At 41.2% G+C, this 26,291-nt stretch overlaps 1 protein-coding gene across 1 annotated transcript in view; it reads left to right on the forward strand.

Annotated features, from left to right (window-relative positions):
* The window catches only part of LOC100248418 (uncharacterized), a 58,440-nt gene that overhangs the window by 7,920 nt on the left and 24,229 nt on the right, over nt 1-26,291 (forward strand). The window contains 3 exon segments of the mRNA XM_002263708.4: nt 10,107-10,253; nt 10,255-10,466; nt 22,907-23,234. Coding sequence (XP_002263744.2) covers nt 10,107-10,253; nt 10,255-10,466; nt 22,907-23,234 — 687 coding nt within the window.

A 26,291-nucleotide genomic window follows, 5' to 3' on the forward strand; every position in this document is an offset into this window, starting at 1 on the left:
AACAAATAAAGAATACAAAATTGAAGATAATGCCAATTTTTGCATAGTGGCAACGAAAGACAAACTATAAACTTTCGATAGCTAGATATGGTTTACCGATCCATTGGTGATGCTAATGGGAGTTCAAGAGGTGGAGAGTCAAAGCTTACTTCTGGTTCTAGTGTCTCTTCCCCTCTTTCAGTTGAAAGAGATGGGGGATGAGATGAATAAAAGACTAAGGTGTATGAGTTCGGCTATATGATTGGGATGGATCACTCAAATCTTTTTTCTTGACTTCAATGAGAGCTGATCGGGAATAACCTATTTTCCATGACCATTTGGAAGTCTAGTCCCTAATTCGTCTATCCCCAGGACTCTTTCTTGTGAACTAGGGTCAAATAAATAGATGGATCACCCTTTCTTGTCATGGAAGTTGGGCACTCACTTGCATCTATTTCATTGTGTCTATTATGTTCACTTGCCTGAACCGTCTAAAGGAAGTTGGGCAAGAGGGCGGTTAAATGTGTGTTCATTAGATGTTCATTGAGAGGAAAGGATGAAGAAAGAAAACAACTACTCTATATGGTAAAATATAGTAAAAAAACACTTCTTAAACAAAGAATTAACAAAGAAAAGGGGAAAAACTAGCCCATTAGAGGGCTGATACGATAATAGCCCTTTCTTAAATTGCATATCTATTTGATCGATACTTGCGGCGTTGATCATCCCTCTCAAAAATGAAGATTTGAAGCCTTTAACCAGGTGATATTGTGGCACTAAACATGATCACCCTTGTGATGGATAGCTTCCCAAGCATATTTGAACGTTAAATTAAATCAACCCCCTTGCCACCATTGGAGTTGGGGTTTAAGCAATAAAATCTTTCATAAGGGAGCCCGAAAACATTGATTGAAGGTCTCCTTTTTTTTTTTTTTCTTTTTCATAGCTGCCCACGTCAAACCAAGCCAACCTTCATTTTATGTTGTTCATGCCCCATACCCTTTATCAAATGGCCTTAATAGCCATTTAAAACACTGGTTTCAACCTAACATATATCAAAACCTTCACTCAAAGAAAGTTGGTCCATTCTGAGTTATAAAGTGCTTAGGTGAAAGTGCTTATTTGCTAGAGCTACCCTCGAAGTTGCGCTTCAATCCAATCTTTAACTTGGAAGATTTGTTTGCCTATTGTGGTCATCAAGACAATATGAGTGAGGACATTGATATTCAACTACCTCATTAAGTAATGAGATTGGGTATGTTCTTTCAAATTATATCAACTTGTCAATGTGAAATGGCCAAACAAACCACACTTTAAGAATACTTTGATTACGACCATTGATTTTCAAAAGCTCAATCTGACTTTTATGAAGTTTATCAAGAAGTTTTAAAATTCTCTTTAAAATAGGAAAAAAAATCCTAAACTTTTTATTTGTATACCATAGTTGTGAAAGGCGCGCCTAGGCTCAGGGCGGCGTGACGCCACCCTCCGACGCCTTGCCTGAAGGCAGGCGACGCCTTGCCTGAAGGCAGGCGACGCTCCTTCACGAAGGTGCGAGGCGGTCGCCTGACTCGCCTCCGACCAGGTACGCCCTCCTTCTCCTTCTCCTTCTCCTTCTTCTTTCTCCGTTGGGTTGCAGAGGGCTGGGCTGAGCCTTAATTTTTTTTTATTATGTGGGTCCAAAACGATGTCGTTTTAGCCCATTTCAATTTTAAAGGAACATGCCAAAACGACGTCGTTTTGGAGCCTGTTCCTTTTTTTTTAAAAAAAAAAGGCCAAAATGACGTTGTTTTAACCTGTTCCTCCCTTCTAGTCCTTTTTTCGGGTCTTTCTCAACCCGAGACCACTCCCATTCGTGCCCTAGCCTCAGCCGTGCTGGAGAAGTGAAGAAGAAGAAGAAGAAGGAAAAGAAAAATAGAGGAAAAATAGTCACGTACCTTCCGGACCTCGGTATTTTTCTATTTTCTTCACTTTTCTGCATTTTTTTCTATTCTTATCTCATAACGCTCATTGGCAATTTTTTTTTAAAATATAAATATTGTATTTAGACATAAAAATTTTACTAAATAAAAATAAATAAACAAAAAACACTCATATGCATATTTGTTGTTAATGTGATATGCATTTTTTTTTCAATTTTTTTTTAAATTTAATTTTAATTATTTTATTGTAGAGTATAGATAATTTGTTTGCAAGATGGATAATGAGAGTGAAACTCAAGTGGACTTTAGTGCAAGTGGAAGAAGAGATCCCGGATGGAAATATGCTCATTTGGTTAATGAAAAAGATTTGAACACCATCATATGCATTTTTTGTGATATAGTAACCAAAGGAGGCATATATAGACACAAACAACATCTTGTTGGTGGATATAGAAATGCTAAAAAGTGTAGAAAATGTCCGGAACATGTTAGAGAAGAAATAGAAGAGTTTATGAGTTCCAAGAAAAATCAAAAAGAGCAAATGAATATGGGGAGCGAAGATGTTAATAAAGATTTGTTTGGTTTGGAAGATGAAGATTTTGGTGAGGAGATTAATAGTAGAATGAATGTCACCAACATTTCTAGTGGAGGTAGTAACCGAGGAGGAAGTGGTGGTAGGATGTTTTCTTTAAAAAAACCAAGACAAAAAGGTCCTATGGATTATTTTTTCACTCCTAATGCAGAGATGGTTGTTCAAAATCGAAGAAGTGGAAAGATGAATCAAACTACCATCAATGATGCCTACAAAAAGGAAGCAAGAGAAAGAGCTTGTATGCTTATCACAAGATGGATGTATGAGGCTGCTATTCCATTTAATGCAGTCACATATCCGAGTTTCCAACCAATGATTGAGGCTATTGACCAATATGGTGTGGGTATGAAGGGACCAACTTTTCATGAGGTAAGAGTTACTAACCTTAAGAAAGAATTGGCTTTCACAAAAGATTTGATGAAAGATCATATGGTGGAGTGGGGAAAAAATGGATGTTCAATTATGTCGGATGGACGAACCAATAGGAAAGAGAGAACTTTGGTGAACTTTTTGGTTAATTGTTCAAAGGGAACCATGTTCATGCAATCCATTGATGCTTCTTCAATGATTAAGACGAGAGAAAAGATGTTTGAGTTACTTGACAAATGGGTAGAGCAAGTTGGTGAGGAGAATGTTATTCAAGTTATAACAGATAATCACTCAAGTTATGTGATGGCAGGTAATAAATACTATTTCTTGAATTTTTATTTACTTTTAAAATTTGAATTATTTATTTTGAGAACTTATGTAAATTTATTATCTACAATGTCACATAGGGAGGTTGCTAGAATTAAAGCGTCCGCATTTGTATTGGACACCATGTGCTACACATTGCCTTGACTTGATGTTGGAAGATATTGGAAAGCTACCAAACATCAAGAGGACATTTGAGAGGGCTATATCACTAAATGGGTATATTTATAATCGCTCAGGGCTACTCAACATGATGAGGCGGTTTATTGGACAAAGGGAATTGCTTAGGCCTGCTATGACTCGGTTTGCAACTGCTTTCATCACATTATTGCAATTCCATGAACAAAAAAACAACTTGAGGAAGATGTTTACAAGCTCAGATTGGTCAGATAGTAAATGGGCTAAAGAGCAGAAGGGGAAAACTATAGCCAACATAGTTCTAATGCCTTCATTTTGGAACACTATTGTGTTTTGCTTAAAGGTTTCGAGTCCCTTAGTTCGTGTGCTTCGTTTGGTTGATGGTGAAAAAAAAACTCCTATGGGATACATCTATGAGGCCATGAATAGAGCTAATGATACAATTGTGAGAAGTTTTAATGGAAATGAAGAGAAGTACAAAGAAATCTTGAACATCATTGATAAGAGGTGGGAGATTCAGCTTCATCGGCCTTTGCATGCAGCAGGGTACTTTTTGAACCTGGAATTCTTATATGATAAACCAGAAATAGAGCATGATGCAGAGATTATGAGTGATTTGTATAAATGCATCTTAATGCTAACAAGAGGCCCTGCTAAGCAACAAAAAGTTGTGGCCGAAGTGAGTTTGTTCACAAATGCCCAAGGACTATTCGGGAATGAGTTAGCTGTTAGGACAAGAAAGACTAGAGCACCAGGTTAGTTATTTAGTTTTGTTTATTTAAATGATTAGATTGTATTTTTGCTAAAATAGGGAAATTGTTTCACTAAATTGTTAAGATCTATACTACAGTTGAATGGTGGGTTGCATATGGAGCTTCAGCTCCAAATTTGCAAAGGTTTGCAATGAAAATCCTCAACTTAACATGCAGCGCATCAGGTTGTGAACGGAATTGGAGCATCTTTGAAAATGTAAGTGACCAAAATAATTACAAGTAATAGAGTCTTGAATGTAACTTAAAAGTTAAAACTTTAAAATATATTCATAAGCTTATGAATTTTTGTAGATTCATAGCAAGAGGAGAAATAGGTTAGATCCTCAACGCTTGAATGATTTGGTATACATTAAGTATAATCGAGCCTTGAAGAGAAGATACAATGAACGTAACACCATTGACCTAATTTCTTTGAAAGATATAGATGATAGCAATGAATGGTTGATAGGAAGAATGGAAGATGAGAATTCTCATGGAGGTGCACAAGATGATTTTGTATTTGATGATGATAATTTGACATGGGGTGATGTTGCTAGAGCTATTGGAGCTGAGGAGGCCAGGTTTGATACTAGAGCTAGAGCTAGAGCTAGAGCTAGAGCTAGAGCTAGAGCAAGCTCAAGCATAATACCACCAACGAGGGGGATAGCTTCAAGTTCTAGAACTTTGCCTTCTCATTCACTAATAGATGAAGATGAAGATGGAGACATGGTTGATTCAACAGATGAAGAAGATGGGGAAGGCTACAAATGTGGTGATGGAAATGATGATGATGATGATTTTGTTGATTTAGAGGAGGAGTGATGATTGCTTGTTGTGGACAAATTTGTTATTTAAGTGTTTTTTAATGATGTTTTTGAATTGTGGACAAATTTCATGTTTTGGACCTTTTGGTTTGGAAACTTTGGATTTGGATATGTATTAGGCTATTAGCAATATGGATTTGGATTTGTTTTTATGCTTGGAGTTCTTTATTTTTATGTTTTTTGTTGATTAAATTGAAGTTTTGGATGATATTTGATGATTTATGTGTTTAGGACAAATAAATGATTGTTAAATTTGATTATATTATATAAAAATATATATGTAAATTAGGTACACCTTGCGCCTCAGGCTCTAGGACTACTTTGTGTCTTGGTGCGCCTTGAGCCTTTTAAAACTATGTTGTATACACAAATTTCTTTGAAAAAAATTATACATAATCAAATTGAATTTTTATTGATTTCAAGAAGGATGTGGGTACAGTCTCTCTTTTGTCCTCTAATACTTTTATTCTTAGTTGTTAATCAAGGAATTGAAGAAGCTTGATTTTAATAAGTTTGAACTCAATTTAGGCCTTGACTTGATTTAGTTTTGAGTGTTGACTTGACTTAAGTCTTGTTTTGACTTGGACCTTAGCATGATTTGAACCTTGGCTTGACTTGGGCTTTAGCAAGACTTGAGCTTTGGCTTGATTTAGGCTTTGATGCGACTTGGGCCTTGGTTTGACTTGGATCTTGGTGTGACTTGACCTTTAGCTTGACTTGAACAATGTCAATAGAGGGCTTAGGTAGCTTGATCTTAGATCGACGAGCTTTTTTTTAAGATTTTGATCTTAAAGCTTGAAACTTGAGGCTTAGAAGTCTTGACAAATTCAGAGACACTCTAAAAAAACTGAAGATTCGTTAAAGTTTTCTTGAAGATTTGAAAAAACTTTGGATCTTTCTCTAAGAGCTCCCCTCCAACTCTTGTCGTTTGAGTTATTTTCTATTTCCCTTTTGACTTGTCTTTAGTGCTTTAGAAGGAGTCCTATTTGTAGGGATTGTAAGCATCGTATTTGGATAGTTTTTAAATTCTTTAAAAATATTATTCCTTAGTTAAAGTTAAAATTAAGGTAGATTTGAAAGACCATATTTGGTAGTTGTAGCCGTTTGAAATAATATTTTTAAGTTAAAAAATAATATTTAAGGAGATTTGTAAGACCATATTTGTCATTCTTCAATTTATTTCTTAACAAGAATTGATAGTTACCTTTTCTATTATCCAATTTACCATTTTATTTATTCTAACAATTATATTTTAATTGTTAGAATATGTATTTTCTTTATTTGAATGGAAGACAACTTGTCTTCTCTTTGTGTGGGGGCCATGGTCCACATGACATTGTTTTACTGGTAGAAAATTTATGGCACATGACGATTCTTAATTGGTCTCAATCTAAGTTCTTATGAATATTTAATTATTTTAGTTGGTCCATAATTAGCTTCATTTGAGAATTTGGTAAGCTGTAAAAGGTTAAATTTTGCCATTCTACATTATTTTCTAAAATAATCTTTTTATCCTAAAGTTTCCACTTTGTGCCCTTAAAATCTAGAAGTTTGCTTTATTTGAACTTTTATTACTAGAAGTTTTTATAAAGTAAGTTTCTAATTAGTTACTATATATGTTATGCTTACTTTTTCGCCGTTTAATGTAAAACCAAATTAAATATTGATAATCAATAATATTAAGTTTTTATTTGCATAGTTTGCAATTCTCAATGGTGGGGCTCCATTGATTTTCTTATAGGTGAGACTCTTGGAAAGCCTTAGTGAGATTCTAAGGTTCCATTTCTTTTTTTTTTCATCTTTCTTTCCTTATATTTTATTTTATTTTTCTCCATTGCAATAAATTTTAATCCTTGTTCCTCTCCTTAAACCTTAAAAGATTAGAAACCTAGCCTGCCTATGTGATTGTAGACAACCATTCTACAGTTGTCCTATATTAAGGAGGAGAGGACATTGACATTCAATTATTAAAAGGAGAACTGTGGAAGTGCTAGATATTCTTATCAGGAGAGCTGTGGAGGGGGGGGGGGGGGGGGGGGGGGGGGGTTCTTATCAGGATGCAATATAAGGGGTGGAAGTGGCCCCTCTTTGAACATCTCTCACTTGTTTTTTGCTGATGACACAATTATCTTTTGTGAGGCCAGAAAGGATCATCTAACTTACTTGGGCTGGATTTTATTCTGGTTTGAAGCGGCTTCAGGCCTAAGGATTAACTTAGCCAAGAGTGAAATCATTCCAGTTGGAGAGGTGGTGGAGGTGGTGGAGGTGGAGGAGTTGGTTGTTGAGCTAGGCTGTAGGGTGGGGACTTTACCTTCTCAGTATTTGGGTCTTCCTTTAGGGGCCCCAAATAGAGCGCCTTATATATGGGATGGGGTGTGAGGAAAGAGTGAGGAGGAGACTAGCTCTTTGGAAACGGCAATATATTTCTAAAGGAGGAAGAGTCACTTTAATAAAAAGTACCTTGGCTAGCATGCCAATCTACCAAATGTCCATTTTCAGAATGCCCAAGGTTGTTGTTAGAAGGATTGAGAAAGTGCAAAGGATTTTTTGTGGGGAGGGGGAAACATGGAGAGAAAAGTTCATTTGGTTAAATGGAGGTGGTTTGTACAGACAAAGATAAAGGTGGGCTAGGCCTTAGAAAGCTAGCTTTGTTGAACAAAGCTTTACTTGGCAAGTGGATATGGAGGTATGCCTGTGACAAAGATAGTTTGTGGAGACAAATGATTAAGGTGAAGTATGGGCAGGAGGGTCTTGATTGGAGGCCCAAAAAGGCAAATGGGGCGGTTGGTGTAGGGGTTTGGAAGGAGATTTGGAAAGAATCAGATTGGTGTTGGGATAACATGTCATTCCGAGTAGGGAAGGGCAACATGATCAGCTTTTGGACAGATGTGTGGTGCTCAGAATCTTCATTGTCTCAATGCTTCCCTCATCTCTTTGGTATGGCTGCGCATCAGAATTTGACGGTTGAGGAAATGTGGGATCAAAATTCGGGTCAAGGAAACTGGAACCTACACTTTTTGAGGGACTTCAATGATTGGGAGATTGAGTTGGTTGGGGAGTTTCTCCACACATTGAGGGGTTTCAAACCCTCCTTGGAGGAAGATTCAGTTCTATGGAGGAAAGGAAGAAGCGATCAGTTTAGGGTTAAGGAAGCTTACAGTTTGTTGACGAGAACTGATGATATGGGATTTCCTTATAAAAGCATTTGGGTGGCAAGAGTGCCAACTAAAGTTGCTTTTTTTGCGTGGGAGGCGTCATGGGGGAAGGTGTTAACTTTGGATAGTCTTCAAAGAAGAGGTTTTCAACTTCCAAATCGGTGTTTCTTGTGTGAATGTGAAGAAGAAAGTGTAAATCATATCCTTATATATTGTACAGTGGTTAGAGCCTTATGGGATATTGTCTTTGGTTTAGTTGATGTGAAATGAGTTTTTCCAGGAACTGTAAAGGAGGTCTTAGCTAGTTGGAGGGGTTCGTTTGTGGGAAAGAAAAGGAAAAAGATATGGGATGCCATTCCGTTATGTATTTTTTGGACGGTATGGAAGGAGAGGAATAGATTAGCTTTTAGGGGGGGGTTTTGAATGTTCAAAAGTTAAAGAATTCTTTTGTTTGTAACTTGTGGAGTTGGGCCAAATTGTATGTAGGTGAGAAGGCGTTCTCCCTTATAGGCTTTTTAGAGTGGATAGCCTCCACTTAAAGGAGGTGATTCTTTGTTTTGTTTTTGAGGCTCCGTGCAGCTAATTCTGTTGCCTGTGCGGCATTATGCCTGTTTTAATGCATACCTGGATTATCAAACAAAAAAAAAAAAAAATATTAAAAGGAGACAAAGCGAGCAAAAGGGGTGGCTCTAATATCTTTTAGTTGTTGTTCGTTTGGTTTTACTTTTTCAATTTATGTATTTGGGGTTTATGGAGGAGATGTATTTATTCTTTTTCGCTACATACACACATATATTAGCAAAAGGCAAAGAGCCGCATAGATACCGGAGTCTCGAGGCGACGACGGCCTCACACACAACAAAGACAAAAACAACCCAAACCCACCAGCCCTTAAATGGAGGCTCTCCACTACCCGGGAAACCTCTAAGGGAACGAGGCTCCACACCCATTATACAATTTGGCCCCCCCCCCCATATTACAAACAGAAGAATTCTTTACTTTTGATATAGCTAACCTCCCCCGCCCCCCACCCCCCCCCCCCCCCTGACTGCTAATCTTTCCTTTCCTTCCAACCGTTCCAGGAAAATAAATAACGGTATGGCCTCTCCAAATTTCTTCCTCTTTTACCCAAAAGAACCTTCCAGTGCTCACCGCCTCCTTACAGGTTCTGGAAGACCACTGGGCTCCCACACCGCCTACGCACCATCCCCCACAACCGCTAGCCCATATACAATGGATAAGAGCTGATTCAGTTTTCTCCTTCACTACCACATAGGTTCAACGCATAGGAAAACTGTATCTCTTTTAAGCCTATCAAGAGTTACGCACCCTCTCCCAGTCGGCTTCCCAGCAAAAAGCTCTCGTGGACAGGCCCGTTCTCCACCCCAGGCCCTGTTGGGAAAAACGGGGAAACTATGGGGCGATGTCTTTATAAACTAAAAAAGGGAATGCAAAGGGTCCCGATGGGTTTTGGTTTATGCCACTAATTTGTAGGTGAAGGGGGGTGGGGGCTATAGTTCTGTTTTGGGCGATTAGTAATTTAAGGGGCTGGGAAATACAAATGTGGGTTACAACGGATATGTACAATATGGCCGAGGTTTGGTGAGGTGACTACGATGATAGGATTGCTTGGAGATTAACATCCCCAAGGAAAGGAGTATGGGGGGGGGGGAATCTTGATGGGGGGCGAGATTGCGCATCTCAGGGGAATAGATCAACTTTGAGGTTGCCAAGAGAGAAGCTCTCTCTTGTTGATGTTGTTAGGGCCTCATGCTCTAAACTTTTGTTGCTCTAGCAAGCCAAAGACTTCCTAGTGTTGGGCCTTTTATCTTTCTCTTTATTTTCTCTTTTACCCCTATGTAATTTTTCTTATTTTCGAAAGATTTCTCATCCTTTTATTTTGAACAGGTAAATATTTATTGTAAATAGTAAATCCTTGTTGAAGTCTGGTTTCATAGGATCCCAACTTAGCTTCTTTATGTGGTTACTGTGAAATTATTTTGTCAATTTCTTGCATATGTAGCTCTGATACTCTTGAATTGCTATTGCAGGTTTATTGTATGGTCGCACATCCTTTACAGCCACATCTTGTTGCTACTGGAACTAATATCGGTGTTATTGTCAGTGAGTTGATGGCTAGATCTCTTCCAGCTGTAGCTGCTCTACCAACACCAGTAGGGAGCCGAGAGCATTCTGCAAGTCTATGTAGTTGAGAGGGAACTGAAGTTACTTAATTTTCAGTTGTCTAGCACAGCAAATCCCTCTCTGGGAAGTAATGGCTCCTTGTCTGAAACAGGAAGATTCAGGGGAGACTCATTGGAACCTTTACATGTCAAGCAGATAAAAAAGCATATTAGTACACCAGTTCCACATGATTCATATTCAGTCCTTTCCATAAGCAGTTCAGGAAAGTAAGTTGTCCCTTGCAATTATTTTCCCACATTCTAGTGATGTTTGTTTATGAAATTCACTTTTTGGAGCTGTCGTTTTTTTTTTGCTAAGTAAAGGCAATTGTATTAAAAGAAAAGTATACATGATGTATACAAAGCAATCAAGGTGCGAATACACAAAAAAAAGCAACCGCACCCTAAGAATAACCTAACCAATCCACAAATTCTAACAAGGACATAGGACCATCCCCAATGTACAATCTAATCCTAGTCCCAAAATAAATACAAAAAGGAGCTTTTAAAAGTTAGGACCTAAACTGTGGGGACTCAAAGGAATGCCACGATCAATGAAGTGTGGGACTCAAGCCTTGGTCAAGGAGGTTGGAATCTCAGATTTGCTAGAGATTTCAATGATTGGGAGCTGGATCAGATAGAGATAGCAACCGCACCCTAAAGAATAACCTAACCAATCCACAAATTCTAGCAAGGACATAGGACCATCCCCAATGGTACAATCTAATCCCTAATCCCAAAATAAATACAAAAAGGAGCTTTTAAAAGTTAGGACTAAACTGTGGGACTCAAAGGAATGCCACGGTCAATGAAGTGTGGGACTCAAGCCTTGTCAAGGAGGTTGGAATCTCAGATTTGCTAGAGATTTCAATGATTGGGAGTTGGATCAGATAAGAGATATGCTTAATTTGTTGAGGGACTTCAAGACTTCTCCTGAGGAGGAGGATTTAGTGAGCTGGAAAGGGGGGGGGGGGGGGTCAGGCGCTTTTGGGGTTAAGGGTGCTTATAATATGCTGATTGGCTCCACAGTTTATGCCTTCCCGAATAGATGCATTTGGATGGATAAGGTCCCAACAAAAGTTTCTTTTTTGCTTGGGAAGCCTCGTGGGGGAAGATCCTCACTTTGGATAGGCTTCAAGAAGGGGGGTAGCAGCTCCCTAACCGATGTTTTTTGTGTGGCTATGAAGAGGAAAATGCCATCATATTCTTTTACATTGTCTAGTGGTTAAGACTTTTTGGGAATTGTCCTCGCCATTTTTGGGGTTCAGTGGGTGTTCCCTGAGTCTGTTAAAGAGGTGTTATTTAGTTGGAGGGGCTCTTTTGTGGGGAAAAAAAGGAAAAAGATCTAGAATTCCATTCCGTTGTGTATATTTCTTTTGGGGGGGGGGGGGGGGGGGGGGGGTCGTTAGCTATACAGAAACTAAAAAATTCTTTTGTATGTAATCTGTGGAGTTGGACTAGGGTGTACATTGGAGAGGAGTCCTCTTCTCTCTTAGGCTTTTTGGAGTGGCTCGCGACCACTTAAGGGTTGGTGAGGTTGCTCGCTTTATTTCTGTTTCTTGTCTTAGGCTTCTGTGTATACCCCCTGTATACTTGTGGCTTTTTGGCCCTTTTTATATATCGTTGTCTATCTATCAAAAAAAAAAAGTTAGGACTAAACTTTTGCAATTTTCAAAGGATCTCCTATTTCTCTCCCTCCAAATAGTCCAAAAAATACACAAAGGGGTTACTTTCCAAGCCTTTTTCCTTTTTCTACCAACAAAAGAGCCTCCCCATCTCAAAAGCAACCCTTTTACCGAAGATTTCATCACCCACTATACATCAAATAAAACAAAAATCAGCTGCCACAAAATGTGAGCTTTCAAGCAACGTAGAAGAATATGATCAGTTGTTTCTTCTTGTTCTTTACACATGTATCTATTAGGCATCTTCCGATGCCTCGTTCCGTGCTAATCTTGTGTCAAAATCTTGGCCTAAGTTGCCTCCCAAGCAAAGAAGCTTACTCTAACTAGGGCCCACCGATTCCAGACTATCCCATGGAGGAAGGGATTCGTTCCCCTACTGCCCAAGGAAGAGTAGAATGACTTAACTGAAAAGACACCGTTCTTTGTATCCACCCATACCAAAATATCCTCAAAATCTGAAGAGGGAGAATGATCATGTAACCTCCCAATGAAGTTATCCACTTCTTCCAACTCCCAATCATTCAACTATCTAAAGAACCTAGGATTCCAACTACCACTATCCCAAACATCAACCACTCAAGCATGTGTAGAGGAAGCTATAGAAAAAAGATTTGGGAAAGCTTCCCTCAACGGCGCATCCCTACACCATCTATCCTTCTAGAACTTCACCATGTTCCCAGAGCCAACCCTGAAGCAAGTGTTGGCTTTAAAAGTCTTCTAGCAATTTCTGATTGCCTTCCAAACCCCCACTCCATACCTTTCTCTCACCCCTTACTTGCACTAACTGCCCTCCTCTTGTCGATAGTCGCCAACAATTACCCATTTCCAAAAAGGATCTTTTTTAGTTGCAAATCTCCAAGACCACTTTCCTAGAAGGGCCTTATTGAAGGTCGAAAGGTTTCTAAAGCTCAAACCCCCTTTTGATTTTTCCAAGCACACAACAGGCCAACTCAACAAATGTGGGTTGTTAACCAAAGCTTCCCCTCCCTAAAGGAATTCCCTTTGAAGCTTTTCCATTCTAGCCACTTCCCTCTTAGGGATGACAAAGAGGGACATATAATAGATCGGTAAACTAGAAAAGGTTCTCTTAATCAAAGTTTGCCTTCCACCTTTTGGGAGATACTATCGCTTCTAGAAAGCAAGCCTTTTCTAAAACCTCTCCTCCACCTCTTCCCAAACCCTTGAAGCCTTGTAAGGTGCACCCAAAGGAAGACCTAGGTAGGTGGTTGGGAGAGTTGTCATCTTGCAACCCAAAATCTTAGCAAGCTCCTCCATATTTGGCACATCCCTAATTGGAATCAACCCACTTTTCCCCAGGTCAATCCTTAGCCCTGAACATGCCTCAAACCATATGAAAACTCAACTCAAATACTCAAGATTTTCCTTATTAGCATCACAAAGAATGAGGGTATCGTCTGTGAAAAACAAATGGGACACCTCTACTCCCTCAACATGTCTTCCTCTCACTAGAAAACTGTTGATAAAACCACCCTCATTCGTTGTAGAGAGCAAGCGGGAGAGAGTCTCCATCACTAAGATGAACAAGTAAGGATACAAAGGGTCCCATTGTCTCAATCCTCTAGAGCTTTGGAAAAAACTTGAAGGAGAGCCATTTATCACTACAAAGAATCGAGCTGTAGAAATGCACCATCTAATCCATCCTATCCACTTGGAACCAAACCCCATTTTTTCCATAACTGCAAGTATAAAGCTCCAATTAACATGATCGTATGCATTTTCGATGTTTAACTTACAAAAATCGCTTTCAAGTTATCTTTAATTTCGGAATCAATGGCTTCATTTGCTATCAACACTGCATCCAAGATTTGTCTCCCCGCCACAGAAGCATGTTGAAAATCTAAAACTAAAAAACCCACCACCTTTTTAGGTCTATTTGCTAGCACCTTAGCCAAGAGTTTGTACAACTCCCCAATCAAGCTAATGGGTCTAAAGTTCTTAAGGTCTTTTGCCCCCTCTTTCTTAGGAACTAATACTAAAAACATAGCATTTAAGCTCCTATAAAAAAACCGGGGTCATAGAATTCATCAAAAAAAACCCATGACCTTATGCTTCACAATGTCCCAACTATACTACCAAAAAGCTAGGGAGAACCCATCCGGGCCTGAGGCTTTGTCACCATTCAAATTGGATAAAGATGCAAGGACCTCCTCTTCAGAAAAGGGTAGTTCTAAAGCTGCTGAAACTGAAGGCTGCAAGGAGGCTAACACCAGCCCATCAATACTCGGCCTCCACTCCCCTGTCTCTGCTAGAATCCTTTGAAAAGCACTTGTCACCCCTTCTTCGATGTTATCCTCCCCAACTAGCAGCTCACCATTTACCCTTAGCTTCCTCCTTTTTCGAGCATTGACCATTTTATGAAAAAAGCTTGTATTTCTGTTCCCTTCCTTCAGTCACAGCTCTCTAGACTTTTGCCTCCAAGAAGTTTCCTCCATCTCTGCCCATTTCTTAAACTCATCCACCACCCCTCTTCTAGCCTCAATTTCCTCCACTGTGAGAGCCCGTTCCCTCTCCTTTGTGCTCCATAGCCCTAACTATATCAAGGCCTCAAGTTTCTTAGTGGACGCATTTCCAAAAACCTCCTTATTCCAACTTTTAAGGTCCTGCTTCAAGGCTTTAATCTTTGCAGCTAGAATGTAACTGCAGGAACCTTGAACACTGTACCCCTCCCACCAATTCCTAATAAGGTCTTTGAATCCTTACACTTTTAACCACATATTTTCAAGTCTAAAAGGAGTCTTACCCCTCCTTATCCCTCCATTGTCAAGCAAGATTGGCACTTGATCTGAGATTGGATTAGGAATGGAGCTTTGATACAACCGGGTTGAAATGATTCTCGCAATCATTAGCGACAAGAAAACAATCCAGCCTTGAAGCTGACCTATTATTTAACCCACCACACCAAGTGAACAACCCACCAAATAAAGGGAGATCCTTAAGACACATCTCCTCAATGAACTGAGAAAAGCGTCTCATAGAAGCCAATAACCTTTGACAGCTCATCCTCTTCTCCAGAAATCTTACTACATTGAAGTCCCCTCCCACACACCACGGATCATTCCAAAGACCCCTAATGGCACTTAACTCGTCCCAAAATTCTTCCCTCTCCTATGCCAAAACAAGGCCATACACCCCAATGAACATCCATACAAAGTTATCCTCACAATTTTTGAAGCAACAAGAAATTGAAATGGCTCCTAACTCCATCTCAATAAGCTCCAAAATCCGATTGTCCCAGAAAACCAAGATCCCCCCTGCTTGGCCCTAGCCTCCACTGCCTCCCAATTCAGACATCTCCCCACACTCAGACTCTTCACCAGACTATCATTCATTTGTTATACCTTAGTTTCTTGAAGGTAGACAAGGTCGGCCAAGTAAGACCGAATCAAAGATTTGATGATTCGACGTTTATCCCCATCATTTATCCCTCGTACATTCCAAGAAAGAATTTTAAGCTTCATTGGCACACTTCGGCTAATTCCCCAGAAGACTTCCTTTCTTTTCTCCTACCAAAGCAGTTAGTCTTATAAGAAACAAAGCATTCCAATTTACATAGCTCCCTCTCAAATCTTGACCCTCCACAACTAGACTTTTTTAACACCTGCCCTGCAGTCTTCCTATTGGTACGGATCTCTAGTCTCCTCCAAAGACCCAAAATTTCTTTCTCAAAACCATTCATCGGAAGCCCTAAAAATTTGCTAAAGGACACCGACTTGTTGAAGCTACTCTGGGAAAAGGCGGGGATTCCCCCTCACCTTCACTAGGACACAACCCTTGACCAGAGCTGACCGAGACTTCTTAGAACACCATCCTTCTATCCATTGTCGCCGTTTCCCCCCAACAGATTATCCCCAAGTCACGCAAGACTTCATTGGCCTTACCCGCCGGAGAAAGAGACATAGAAGGAGAAGAAGAAGAGCGGGACCCCATCCCATGGAAGTAGAGGAAAGATTCATCATACCTTGAAAAGACGTTGCTTCTATCACCAACGTTTCATTGACGAGAGAGAGAGAGCCCTTTGAAGAAAACCACGGGGTGTCACCATGCTCTTCAACAACCTTAGGGCAACGATTAGCCCCTAATGAAGGACCTGAGCTCATCTGGGCCTTATAATCTAACCTCTCCTGCGTTGGGTCAAGGCTCACTGTGCAATCCTGGGCCAAAGACAAAAAAGAAGGGGATTGTGCCAAGTTACTAGCTTCGACCAACCATTCATTTAAAAGGCTTTGGGCCCTCTCCAAGGGCCAAGCCCCTTTGCCACAGCCCACTGAATCAGAGCAGCCTAATCCCACTTTCAGATCCGTAGAGGGCTGTTTTCTACCTTCCCACACCACCCCAACGGAGTCCATCTTCTCCAAAAACAGTCTTTTCTCTTAAAAGCTTGACAAAGTCTTATCTCCTGCTGCTCTTGGCCTACCAAAAGTCGACACCTCGCCAAATGGAAGTTGCCCCATATGACAAAGCGCATGTGGAACCTCTTGCTTCCTCTTCTTTGTTTCCAACCAAACCTTGCTGGACGTAACCGAAGCTACCTAAGGAGGAAGCTCCCACCACAGGTGAACAGTGAAGTAGAGATGCCCCACCACCACTTGCATCTTCCCTGGCACTGACCTCTCTTTAGTTTTGATTAATATTCTAGCCCCTTGCATGAAAGGAAACGATGATGGAGGAGAGAGACAGAGAGAGGGCTAGAGAGAGAGAGAGCGAGAGCAACGAAGGAGAGCGAGGCTTTCTGAGTGCGAGCGAGAATGTTGAGGCGATGTCCTCGCGGGGTCTCGGAAAAGCTTCAGGAAGGGTGGCTTCGGAGTGGAGTCGAAGTCTTTTGAGGTCAAGGTGGAGGAGAAGAAAGGCAAATTGCAAGCTACAATTGTGGAGAGGAAAAGAGGGATTTTCTCGTGGATTAGGTTGGGACCGGTGAGCCTTAGGTTCTTTTTCGATTGTCTGGTTCTTTGTATCAAGGACACGAGAACTGGAAAATGGGAAAGAAAATGAAAGGAAAACGAGAGGGCCTATTCACTGGTGCGAGATCAAAACAAGGGGGGGTGTTTCCTCCGGTTAGATGTTGTGAACCTGGAGAACAAAAGGTTCAGCATCTTTATCCCCAAAGGAAGAGGAGCAAAGGGTGGTTGGGCTTCAATGGTGGAGACGCTATGGCGCTTGGGTTTTGCTAATGGAGGAGAGGAAAGCCAGAAAGAAGAAACGCTACGATTGAAGCCCAATATGGAGAAGACCTTTGCGGAAGTGGTCAAAATGCCGAGGGGCAAAGAAAGAGCAATAATTAGGGTGGAGGTAAAAAAGAAGGAGCTATGCTGAAACTTAAACAAGTTGGCTCACTATTTGGTTGGGATGTAAAACCCTAGTGCAGTAAGGGGGGATGGGATGACCTAAGGAGTTGGGGGACCCATTTGGCAAAAATCTAGAGACTGAAGGGCAATCTAGGGTTAGAAAAATTGGAGAGGGGCAAGGTATTGTTGGAATTTGAGCTTTTGATAGAAGCAGAGAAAGCCCTTAAACTCGGAAGTATCTTGGTTGGGGGGCTTCTCCTTCGCCTGGAGAAATGGAAGCCGAAGACGAGATGTCTGTTGGAAGGGGAGAAAAAGAGCGAGGCTTGGGTGCGAGTTGTAGGCTTACTCGTCTCCTTATGGGATCGGGACATTTTGAGAAGGATAGGAGAGGAGTGCGGGGGTTTTCTCGCAGTCGACTCCCAAATGGAGAAGCTGGAGGAACTGCAGTGGGCCCGGATGCTGGTGAAGCGTAACGGCGAGGAGCTTCCCAATGTGGTGGAGGTTTGGGTTGAAGAGCTCTGCTACTCGTTAACTCTCTGGTGGGAGGTTAGGTCAGTAATGAAAGCGGCGACGGTAGGAAAGAGTGGAAAGAAAGTCGTAACAGTAGGTGAGGTTGGGGGTGAGGCTTTTGCATGCGCGGGTGAGCGCGTGCTGGAGGCGAATGACGTTACGAGGCTTGAGGCCCTGCTATTGCCTGCCGATGGGACGAGGGGGCAGTCAAGTGGGTCTGGGCAATCTATGGACCCTGTTCGGAGCTTTGATGGGGAGCCGGTTGGGCCCCAAGGATCGGGTGGACCTCTTTTGTCGAGCCTAGCAGAGGTCCCTTGGAGCTCTAAGGCTTCTAGGTCCATTGGGCTTGCTCCTCTCTCGGACATCTCTTTTGAGACTGGGCCGTCTATCCTTGGGCTATCGTCTAGGAAAACTTCTAGGTGGGCCAAGACATTGGAGTCTTTTGTGGTGCCTGGGCTGGACAGCTGAGGCCCGTCCCTGCCCTTAGCTGAGGATAGAGCCCAGTTGGGGGCGGCCCGTCCCTCCATGTTAACTGGCCCAAGCCTACTGGGGGGTCCAGACTCTGGTATATCTCCTTTCTAGGTGTGAAGGATGGCCCACGGAGGCCTTATGAGGAAGAGCTACATTTCGAGGAGAGATCGAAGATTGACTGTGCTTTAATGGAGGAAGCTTTGAGGTATGGGAACGACCCTATCCTTATTGGAACGTTGGTTTCTGGTTCTTCTTCTTCTCCCTCTTTTTTTTCTGGTCGGACTCCATTGGGGGAGTATTACGACCTTTCTAGGGCCGGTTTGGATATAACCTAGGGGGTTTCACCGGGTTGATTGTTTAATGTCACGGGGTCTTCAGAGAAGGAGATAGTCACTCGCTGGGAGCTGATGGAGGTTAATATTGGCAATATTGAAGAAAGTAGAGAGGAGTTGGGCTTAGTTCGTACTACGCCACAAGAAGTTAGAGGATGGGAGGAAGTAAGCTGGGAGGAAAGCGATCTGGCTAGGTTCAGTAAATTTCTGGGATTTTCGACAGAGGGATTGGAGAAAGACATTTTGGAGTTTCTGGTCAAAATTAGAAAGAAAAGGGAAAGAGTTCATAGCAAAACTCTTCTGGAGAAATCGAAATTCGAAAGGGAATTGAAAAGACTTGAATGTTCCATCAACTATGAGGGGGGGAAGAAGTAGAAATGTGCTATGCAAGGAAGAGGGTACCAGATTATGGAAGTCCAATGAAGTTAAGGTTGTTAAGTTGGAATGTGCGTGGAGCTAATGATAGCTCTAAAAGAAAGGTGATTAAGGCCATGATTAGAAGCCAGAGAGTGGACTTGTTCTGTATCCAGGAGACGAAAATTCAATCAATGTTAGAGGGTGTGGTGAGGAGCTTAGGCTCTGGGAGGTTTCTTGATTGGGGCGCCATGGGTGCTCATGGTTCGACATGGTTCGACGGGAGGGATTCTGACCTATTGGGACAAAAGGACCCTGGAGGTGCTTGAGATGGAGGTGGGGCATTTCTCAATTTCTTGTAGGCTCGGGAATGTAGAAGATGGGCTTGTTTGGATATTCACAGGAGTGTACGGGCCGTTTTCTAAAGAGGAAAGGGAGATTCTGTGGGAGGAGCTCGGGGCAATAAGGGGCATTTGGGATGACCCCTGGTGTCTAAGGGGTGACTTCAATGTCACCCTCTCCCAAAGGGAAAGGAGCAATCAAGGAAGGCTGATTGGTGCAATGAGAAGGTTTGCTCAGGTTGTTGATGAGCTAAAGCTCCTAGATCTTCCTCTGCAAGGGGGTGTGTTTTCCTGGAGTGGGGGTAGGAACAATCAGTCGTGGGCTAGACTGGATAGATTCCTAGTAACCCAGAACTGGCTTGATCATTTTAGTGGGGTTGTCCAATGTAGGCTGCCCAGACCCACTTCAGATCACTTTCCCATCTTGCTAAAGGGTGATGGGTTAAGACGAGGCCCCTCCCCGTTCAGGTTTGAAAACATGTGGCTTAAAGTTGATGGGGTGGAAGAAAGAATGAGGAGAAAATTAGCCCTTTGGAAAAGACAATATATGTCCAAGGGCGGGAGAATTACCCTCATTAAAAGTACACTGGCTAGCATACCTATCTACCAATTGTCCCTCTTTCGAATGCCCAAGTTAGTAGCAAAAAGGCTTGAAAAATTACAAAGAGACTTTCTTTGGGGAGGGGGAAGCTTGGAAAGGAAAATCCACTTGATCTATTGGGAGGTGGTGTGCACTCAAAAGGAGAAGGGAGGTCTAGGCATTCGGAAGATTGATCTCCTAAACAAGGCCTTGTTGGGTAAATGGATTTGGAGATTTGCCTTTGAAAAGGAAATCCTTTGGAAGAAGGTGATCGGGGTGAAATATGGGCAAAAGGGATTTGGATGGCGGACTAATGAAGCTCGCGGAACGTTTGGAGTGGGGGTTTGGAAGGAGATTCTGAAGGAGGTAAACTGGTGTTGGGATAACATAGGGTTCAAGGTGGGTGAGGGGACTAAGGTAAAGTTGTGGATTGATCAGTGGTGTGGCAATGAGGCGTTGTCCCAAAATTTTCCCCAATTATTTGCCTTGGCGGTCCATAGGAACGCAACGGTCAAAGAAGTGTGGGATTCAAGCCTTGGTCAAGGAGGTTGGAACCTTAGATTTTCCAGAGATTCTAATGACTGGGAGCTGGATGCGATAGGAGAGTTGTTTCATATGCTGAGGGACTTTAGGATTTCTTCAAAAGAGGACTCAGTGTTATGGAAAGGAGGGGGTCTTGGTACTTTTCGGATTAAGGATGCTTATAATTTGTTGGCTGCTCCTAGTGCCATTGCCTTCCCGAAGAAGAGCATTTGGGTGGATAAAGTTCCAACCAAAGTTGCTTTTTTTGCTTGCGAGGCCACGTGGGAGAAGATCCTCACTTTGGATAGGCTCCAAAAATGGGGGTGGCACCTCCCTAATCGTTGCTTTTTGTGTGGCTATGAAGAGGAAAATGTAAATCATATTCTTTTATACTGTATAGTGGTCAGGGTCCTCTAGGAGATCGTCCTTGCCTTGTTTGGGGCTTAATGGGTATTCCCAGAGACAATCAAAGAGGTGTTATTTAGTTGGAGGGGCCCTTTTGTGGGGAAAAAGAGGAAAAAGATTTGGAACTCCATCCCGTTGCGTATTTTTTGGACGGTATGGAAGGAAAGAAATAGATTAGCTTTTAGGGGGGGCTCTTTAGCTATACAAAAACTCAAAAATTCTTTTATATGTAATTTGTGGAGTTGGGCTAGGGTGTATATGGGAGAGGAGTCCTCTTCGCTTTTAGGCTTTTTGGAATGGCTTGTGGCTCTTTAAGGGCTGGTGAGGTTGTTTATTCATGTGTTTTTTGTTCTTAGGCTGCTATGTATACTACCTGTATGCTTTGTGGCTTTTCGCCCTTTAATATATTTGTGCTCATTTATCAAAAAAAAAAAAATATTCTAGCCCCTTGCAAATTCTTTCCACCCACTGACTCCTCATCCAGCCCCAAAAACCCCTCACAAGCATCTCCCACTTGCTTGAAGAAATCTCTGTGCCAAAGACAAAGTGGGAGGCCCACTAACCTCACCCAAGCCTCCTTTGCATGAACACCTTCTCTGTTACAACCAATTGTTGGATCCCACCTCTCCAAAACCAGAGTCTTTTGCTTGAAAATACGCTCTCCTTCCTGCAGCACCCTTTCCACCTCCTTTGGATTCTCAAATTCAAAAAGAAACAACGTTCTGCCCAACAGGTACAGAGAGAGATTCCCCTTCAGCCTCCAATGGTACCTAGCCCACTCCTTCAAGGGTGATAACATACTGACATCATCCGAGAAGTCTCCCCACCATCCCACCAAACACCAATTAAGAGTCTGCATCTTGTTGAAAGCATTAACACCTCCAAACTGCAACCACACCGTTTCGTACTCCAATCCTCTCTTGACAGCAGCACCAACACCTCTCAGAGGCTCTCCCTTCCGCACAGGGTCAGACTGAGAAACAACAGCCTTGATAGGAAGCTCTACTCCACAGGTCCTCAATTTTTGAGCCAAAAGAAACCACCCTCCCAACAATCCCTTCCCTTTGGGGAAGATAAGAACGAAATGGTGAGCTTCTGCAGAGAAGACAGAACACCAAAGGTACCTACCAGCCTCATTGCTACGTAACTGGAGCTTGTAGCTTCTCCCCCCTTCCAGCCAAGAGTTGTTGAAAACCTTCAACTCCTCCTTTTGACAACAGACCTCCACCCCTTCCAGAAGCATAGATAAGCCCCTCTCTCCAAATCTAATCCAAGAAGAGAAACCTCTTCCCCTCTTAGTAATGACTCTGGTGAGCTTCCCATTGAGCACCTCCACCGAAATCTTGAAGGATTTTGAATCAACCTCGAACCAGGCTCTACTTCCGACCTTCGAACCTTCCCCTCTCATTAGTAAAACTTTGAAGTTGTAGACTTGTAGCTTTTAGAAGACCATTTTGAGAATCCTTCCTTTGTTTCAAACAGAATTGGATTTTTTGAACAACTATTTAATAGATATGACAATGCAAACGTCTTTATGATGTTCAATTTAAAGGCAATCTATAATGATAGGGAGAAAAAAGGTAAAGATCTTATGGGTGCTATAAAGATCAATAACTCACTTGAGCTGTAAGTGACTTAATCACTTCCTTTGCTGCTTTGCACTTTGCACTCTCTTCCCCAGCAACTGCAATTGCCTCTTTCAGCTGTTTGGCTGTTCTTTGGAGCTGTCTTAAGGACGATTTTTTGAAATGTGCACATCAGTTTCAATAAATGTATGTATAGCGTATACTAGTTAGTATGTATATGTGTGTGTGTGTGTTTTGATAAGAAATGACAATGTAATATATTAAATTAGGATTTAAGAAGTACAATAGAAGGATGAGGAATCCTTGCACAAACAAAAACTAAACAAATGGAAACTCTAAAGTAGTAAGTAAACCTAAACATGAGACTTTATTTCTCTACTTGTTTAATAATAGCTGGTGTTAAATGATTCTTAGTTTTTATGCCTATATTTATTTTCTCCTCAAGCATGAGACTTTTCTGTTGGAGTCTTCACATGCTTCGTTGTTCTGACATTGATTAGTTAAATATTCTACTGATCTTTGGACGTGGGTAGTGACATAAAACCATAGCAGCTTTCTCACAGCTCAATTTGGTTGCAGGTATCTTGCAATCGTGTGGCCTGATATTCCTTACTTTTCCATCTACAAGGTCAGTGACTGGTCCATCGTTGATTCAGGCAGTGCAAGGCTTTTGGCATGGGATACATGTCGTGATAGATTTGCTCTATTGGAATCTTCATTACCCCCTAGAATCCCAATAATTCCCAAGGGGGGTTCAAGAAAAGCAAAAGAAGCTGCAGCAGCTGCTGCACAAGCTGCTGCAGCTGCTGCTAGTGCTGCCTCTACAGCCACTGTTCAACTTCGTATCTTGCTGGATGATGGGACATCTAATGTATATATGAGATCCATAGGTGGCCGCAGTGATCCGGTATTTGTTATAGTTTCCACATTTAATATTTATAGTTCTGACCCTTTTCATTTCTCAAAAAAGTATAGTTCATTCTTCTTATCATGGCTTCTGGACTGATATACAATAATATAGCATGCTTGAAGTTAATTACTAATTACTTCTCATCACTGTCTTGCTGAATGTTGTTATGTTTCAATTATAATTGATACATCTGAAATCTTTATGGCAACCTTTTTTTTGATATGCAAACAATAGATAAATTAAAAGTGCCGATAAAAAAAATAGGAACACACCCTATTTTTTTTATAGGCAACAAGAAGATATATATATATATATATATATAATAGAATAACAAAACAAAAAGGTGCTTGTATCAAGGCTGTAATAAGTACACACAAAGTATACAACTGACTCCGGAGAAATAGACAGGTAGAAGAAAGAGGGAAGGCACAAAAAACAAACCTCTCACCCCCTCTTCTTACTTACAAGTAAACAAATCTACAAAATCTATCATGGACAAGGGATTCACATCTACATACAAACTAAGCCAATTCAGAAAGTGTTCATGAACGGAAGTTTAATTTCTTGTTCTGATTTTTCCAATTCTTCAAAGACCTTTCTATTTCTTTCCATTCAAAGCATACAATACAAGCACATTAGAGCTGCCCTCCAAGCTTTTTTTTTTTGCTTCTTGCTCACAATGGAGCCTTGTCAGCTCAACAGAGTTCCCCTTATAGAAAAAGGCAACATCCAAGCGTCACCACACAGGCAACACACTCTATGTGCACATGAGCCATGCAAGAGGACTCACCTAGAGAAAAAAGGAGTGCTACCGACTACAAGAACAAACTAAAAGTCACTATCCACAATTTACATATGAATAAAATTCAACAGAGAAGTGCAATCCCTCCCCGACAGAATTCTAGACCAATTCATAAGGGATGCTTTTAGCTTAAGGTCGTTGAGCTCTACCCCATTGAAGATCCTTCTAGTTCTTTTCCTGCCACACACATCAAAACAAACAAAGAGGGGCCATGCCTCACACCCTCCTCCAACCCTTGTCCACACCTTTCTCCTTCTAACCCAATAGAAACTCTTTCACATATTCTGGAAATGCCTACTAAAACCCAAAGTTTGTTAACATGTCCTACATCTTTCTGGTTCTTTTACAAAGGATAAGGACATGGTTTGTTGATTCTTCACTAGCTTTACAAAGACCACATTTATTGGTTATCAACCATCCTCCCCTCATAGGAACATTGATGGCTAAAAAAAACCTTATAGGGGTATAGTGCCTCAAAATTCTTTGGCAAGGAATAGGCCTCAATTCTCATCATGCAAGGAGTTATAGAAAGATTTCACTTGGAACATCCCTTTCTCCTATCTCCATAATAAGCTATCCTTCCCCAACTCTAGCACTCTCGCCATGGATGAGCTCCATGAATTGGATCATAGCTCCTACCTCCTAGTCTTGAAAATGTCCTATGAATAAGAAGGACCACGAGCCTTCTCCCTCTTTGGCCATCCATAAGTCAACTATTGTTAGAGGTAAGCATGAGCAATTGAGGGAACGCCTCTTTTGAATGACACTTACCTGTCCACCTATCCAACCATTTTGAGGCCACTCCTAACAAGAATAGAGGTCCTATGACTAAAGTCCTCCCTTTCTCTTATGATTGCTTTCCATAAACCCATGCTGAAGGCTTGTCTCACCTTTACCCCACTTCATGTCTCCATATTTGCCTTGGATTATCTTCCTCCACAGGCTATTGTGCTCAAGAGCATACCTCCATGACCATTTGCCTAACAAGGCTTTATTAACTTTTTGGTCTACCCTAAAAAGTTACACAAAAAAGAGAACTTAAACTCTTGATAAGATAACTCAACATTTTCAAAAGCCCTTCGATTTCTTTCTTTCCAAATAATTTAGAACAAAGAAAGAGGAGCAACCTTCCATGCCTTTTTTCTCTTCTTTCCAATGAAATGACCATGCCAACTAAGTAGATTGCTTTGACTAAGGAATGCAACACCCAAACCGATCCAAACATGGAGAAGACCAACTGCCATAACAAAATTGCCTTGGAACAATGAAGAAGGATGTGGCCACAAGGTTCCTCCTCACCTTTGCATAAAAACATCAGTTCATCAACGTCCAACCTCTTCTCTTCAAGTTGTCCATAGTTAGAATCCCTTTCTATGTTGCTTCCCAAATGAAAAAATTCATATTTTTTGGAGTCTAAGAATTCCAAATAAGCGCTGCCGAGAAAGACTGTAAACCCCTTTTGAACCATCCCATATTGGAAAGATTTAATTGAAAACTTGCCTCCCTTCGTGGCCAACCATACTGCTCTGTCATCTACCACTCTACTCACTGATTTGCTTTGCAAACACAAAAATAATCAGCATGATTCTCAGACAGAAGAGAGAAAAAAAAATCCTTATATTGCAATTATGGTGAATTATTGAACTAAAATCAATCCAAAATTATCAAAACCTTACTATAGGTAGCCTCCTTATCAAAGCCTCCCAATCAAAGCCTCAATCCACCCAAAAAAAAAAAAGAATAAATAAAAGAGGAACCTAGAAACAAACCCTAAAAATTAACACAAACATCACCCAAATGTTTGAATAAAAGGAAACTCATGAAAAACTAAAACTTTGCAAAATGCCCCGAAATGAAACAAACCGTAAACAAAAAAAGAACAAGAACAATTCTTGAAAAAGGCTCAAAAAGGCGTAGAACTGAAGAAACCCGAAAAGTAGAAAGGAAACAAACATGCATGAAGCAAAACTGAAAGGTACGAGATTTGACCTGAAACCTATAGAAATCGACGGCTGTAATCAGAGAAATCGGCTTCTTCTCCTTGAAGGTAGAGTAGGGCAACCCAAAAATCAGCTTGATTCCTCAAATCTTTTAGAATCGGTTTCTGGCCCTTGTAGAGAGAAACCCATTCTTTGTTTTGGAGGAATGGGTTTCCTCAAATTGATGTGTCCGACTAATAGATTTTATTCTATAACCAAGTAAACATGAGAATGAAAGGGAAAGGGATTGACTCCTGTTCCTTCAATTCCTCT

This window comes from Vitis vinifera, chromosome 8 (genome assembly GCF_030704535.1).
Source record: "Vitis vinifera cultivar Pinot Noir 40024 chromosome 8, ASM3070453v1".
In the NCBI taxonomy this organism is placed as follows: Eukaryota; Viridiplantae; Streptophyta; class Magnoliopsida; order Vitales; family Vitaceae; genus Vitis; species Vitis vinifera.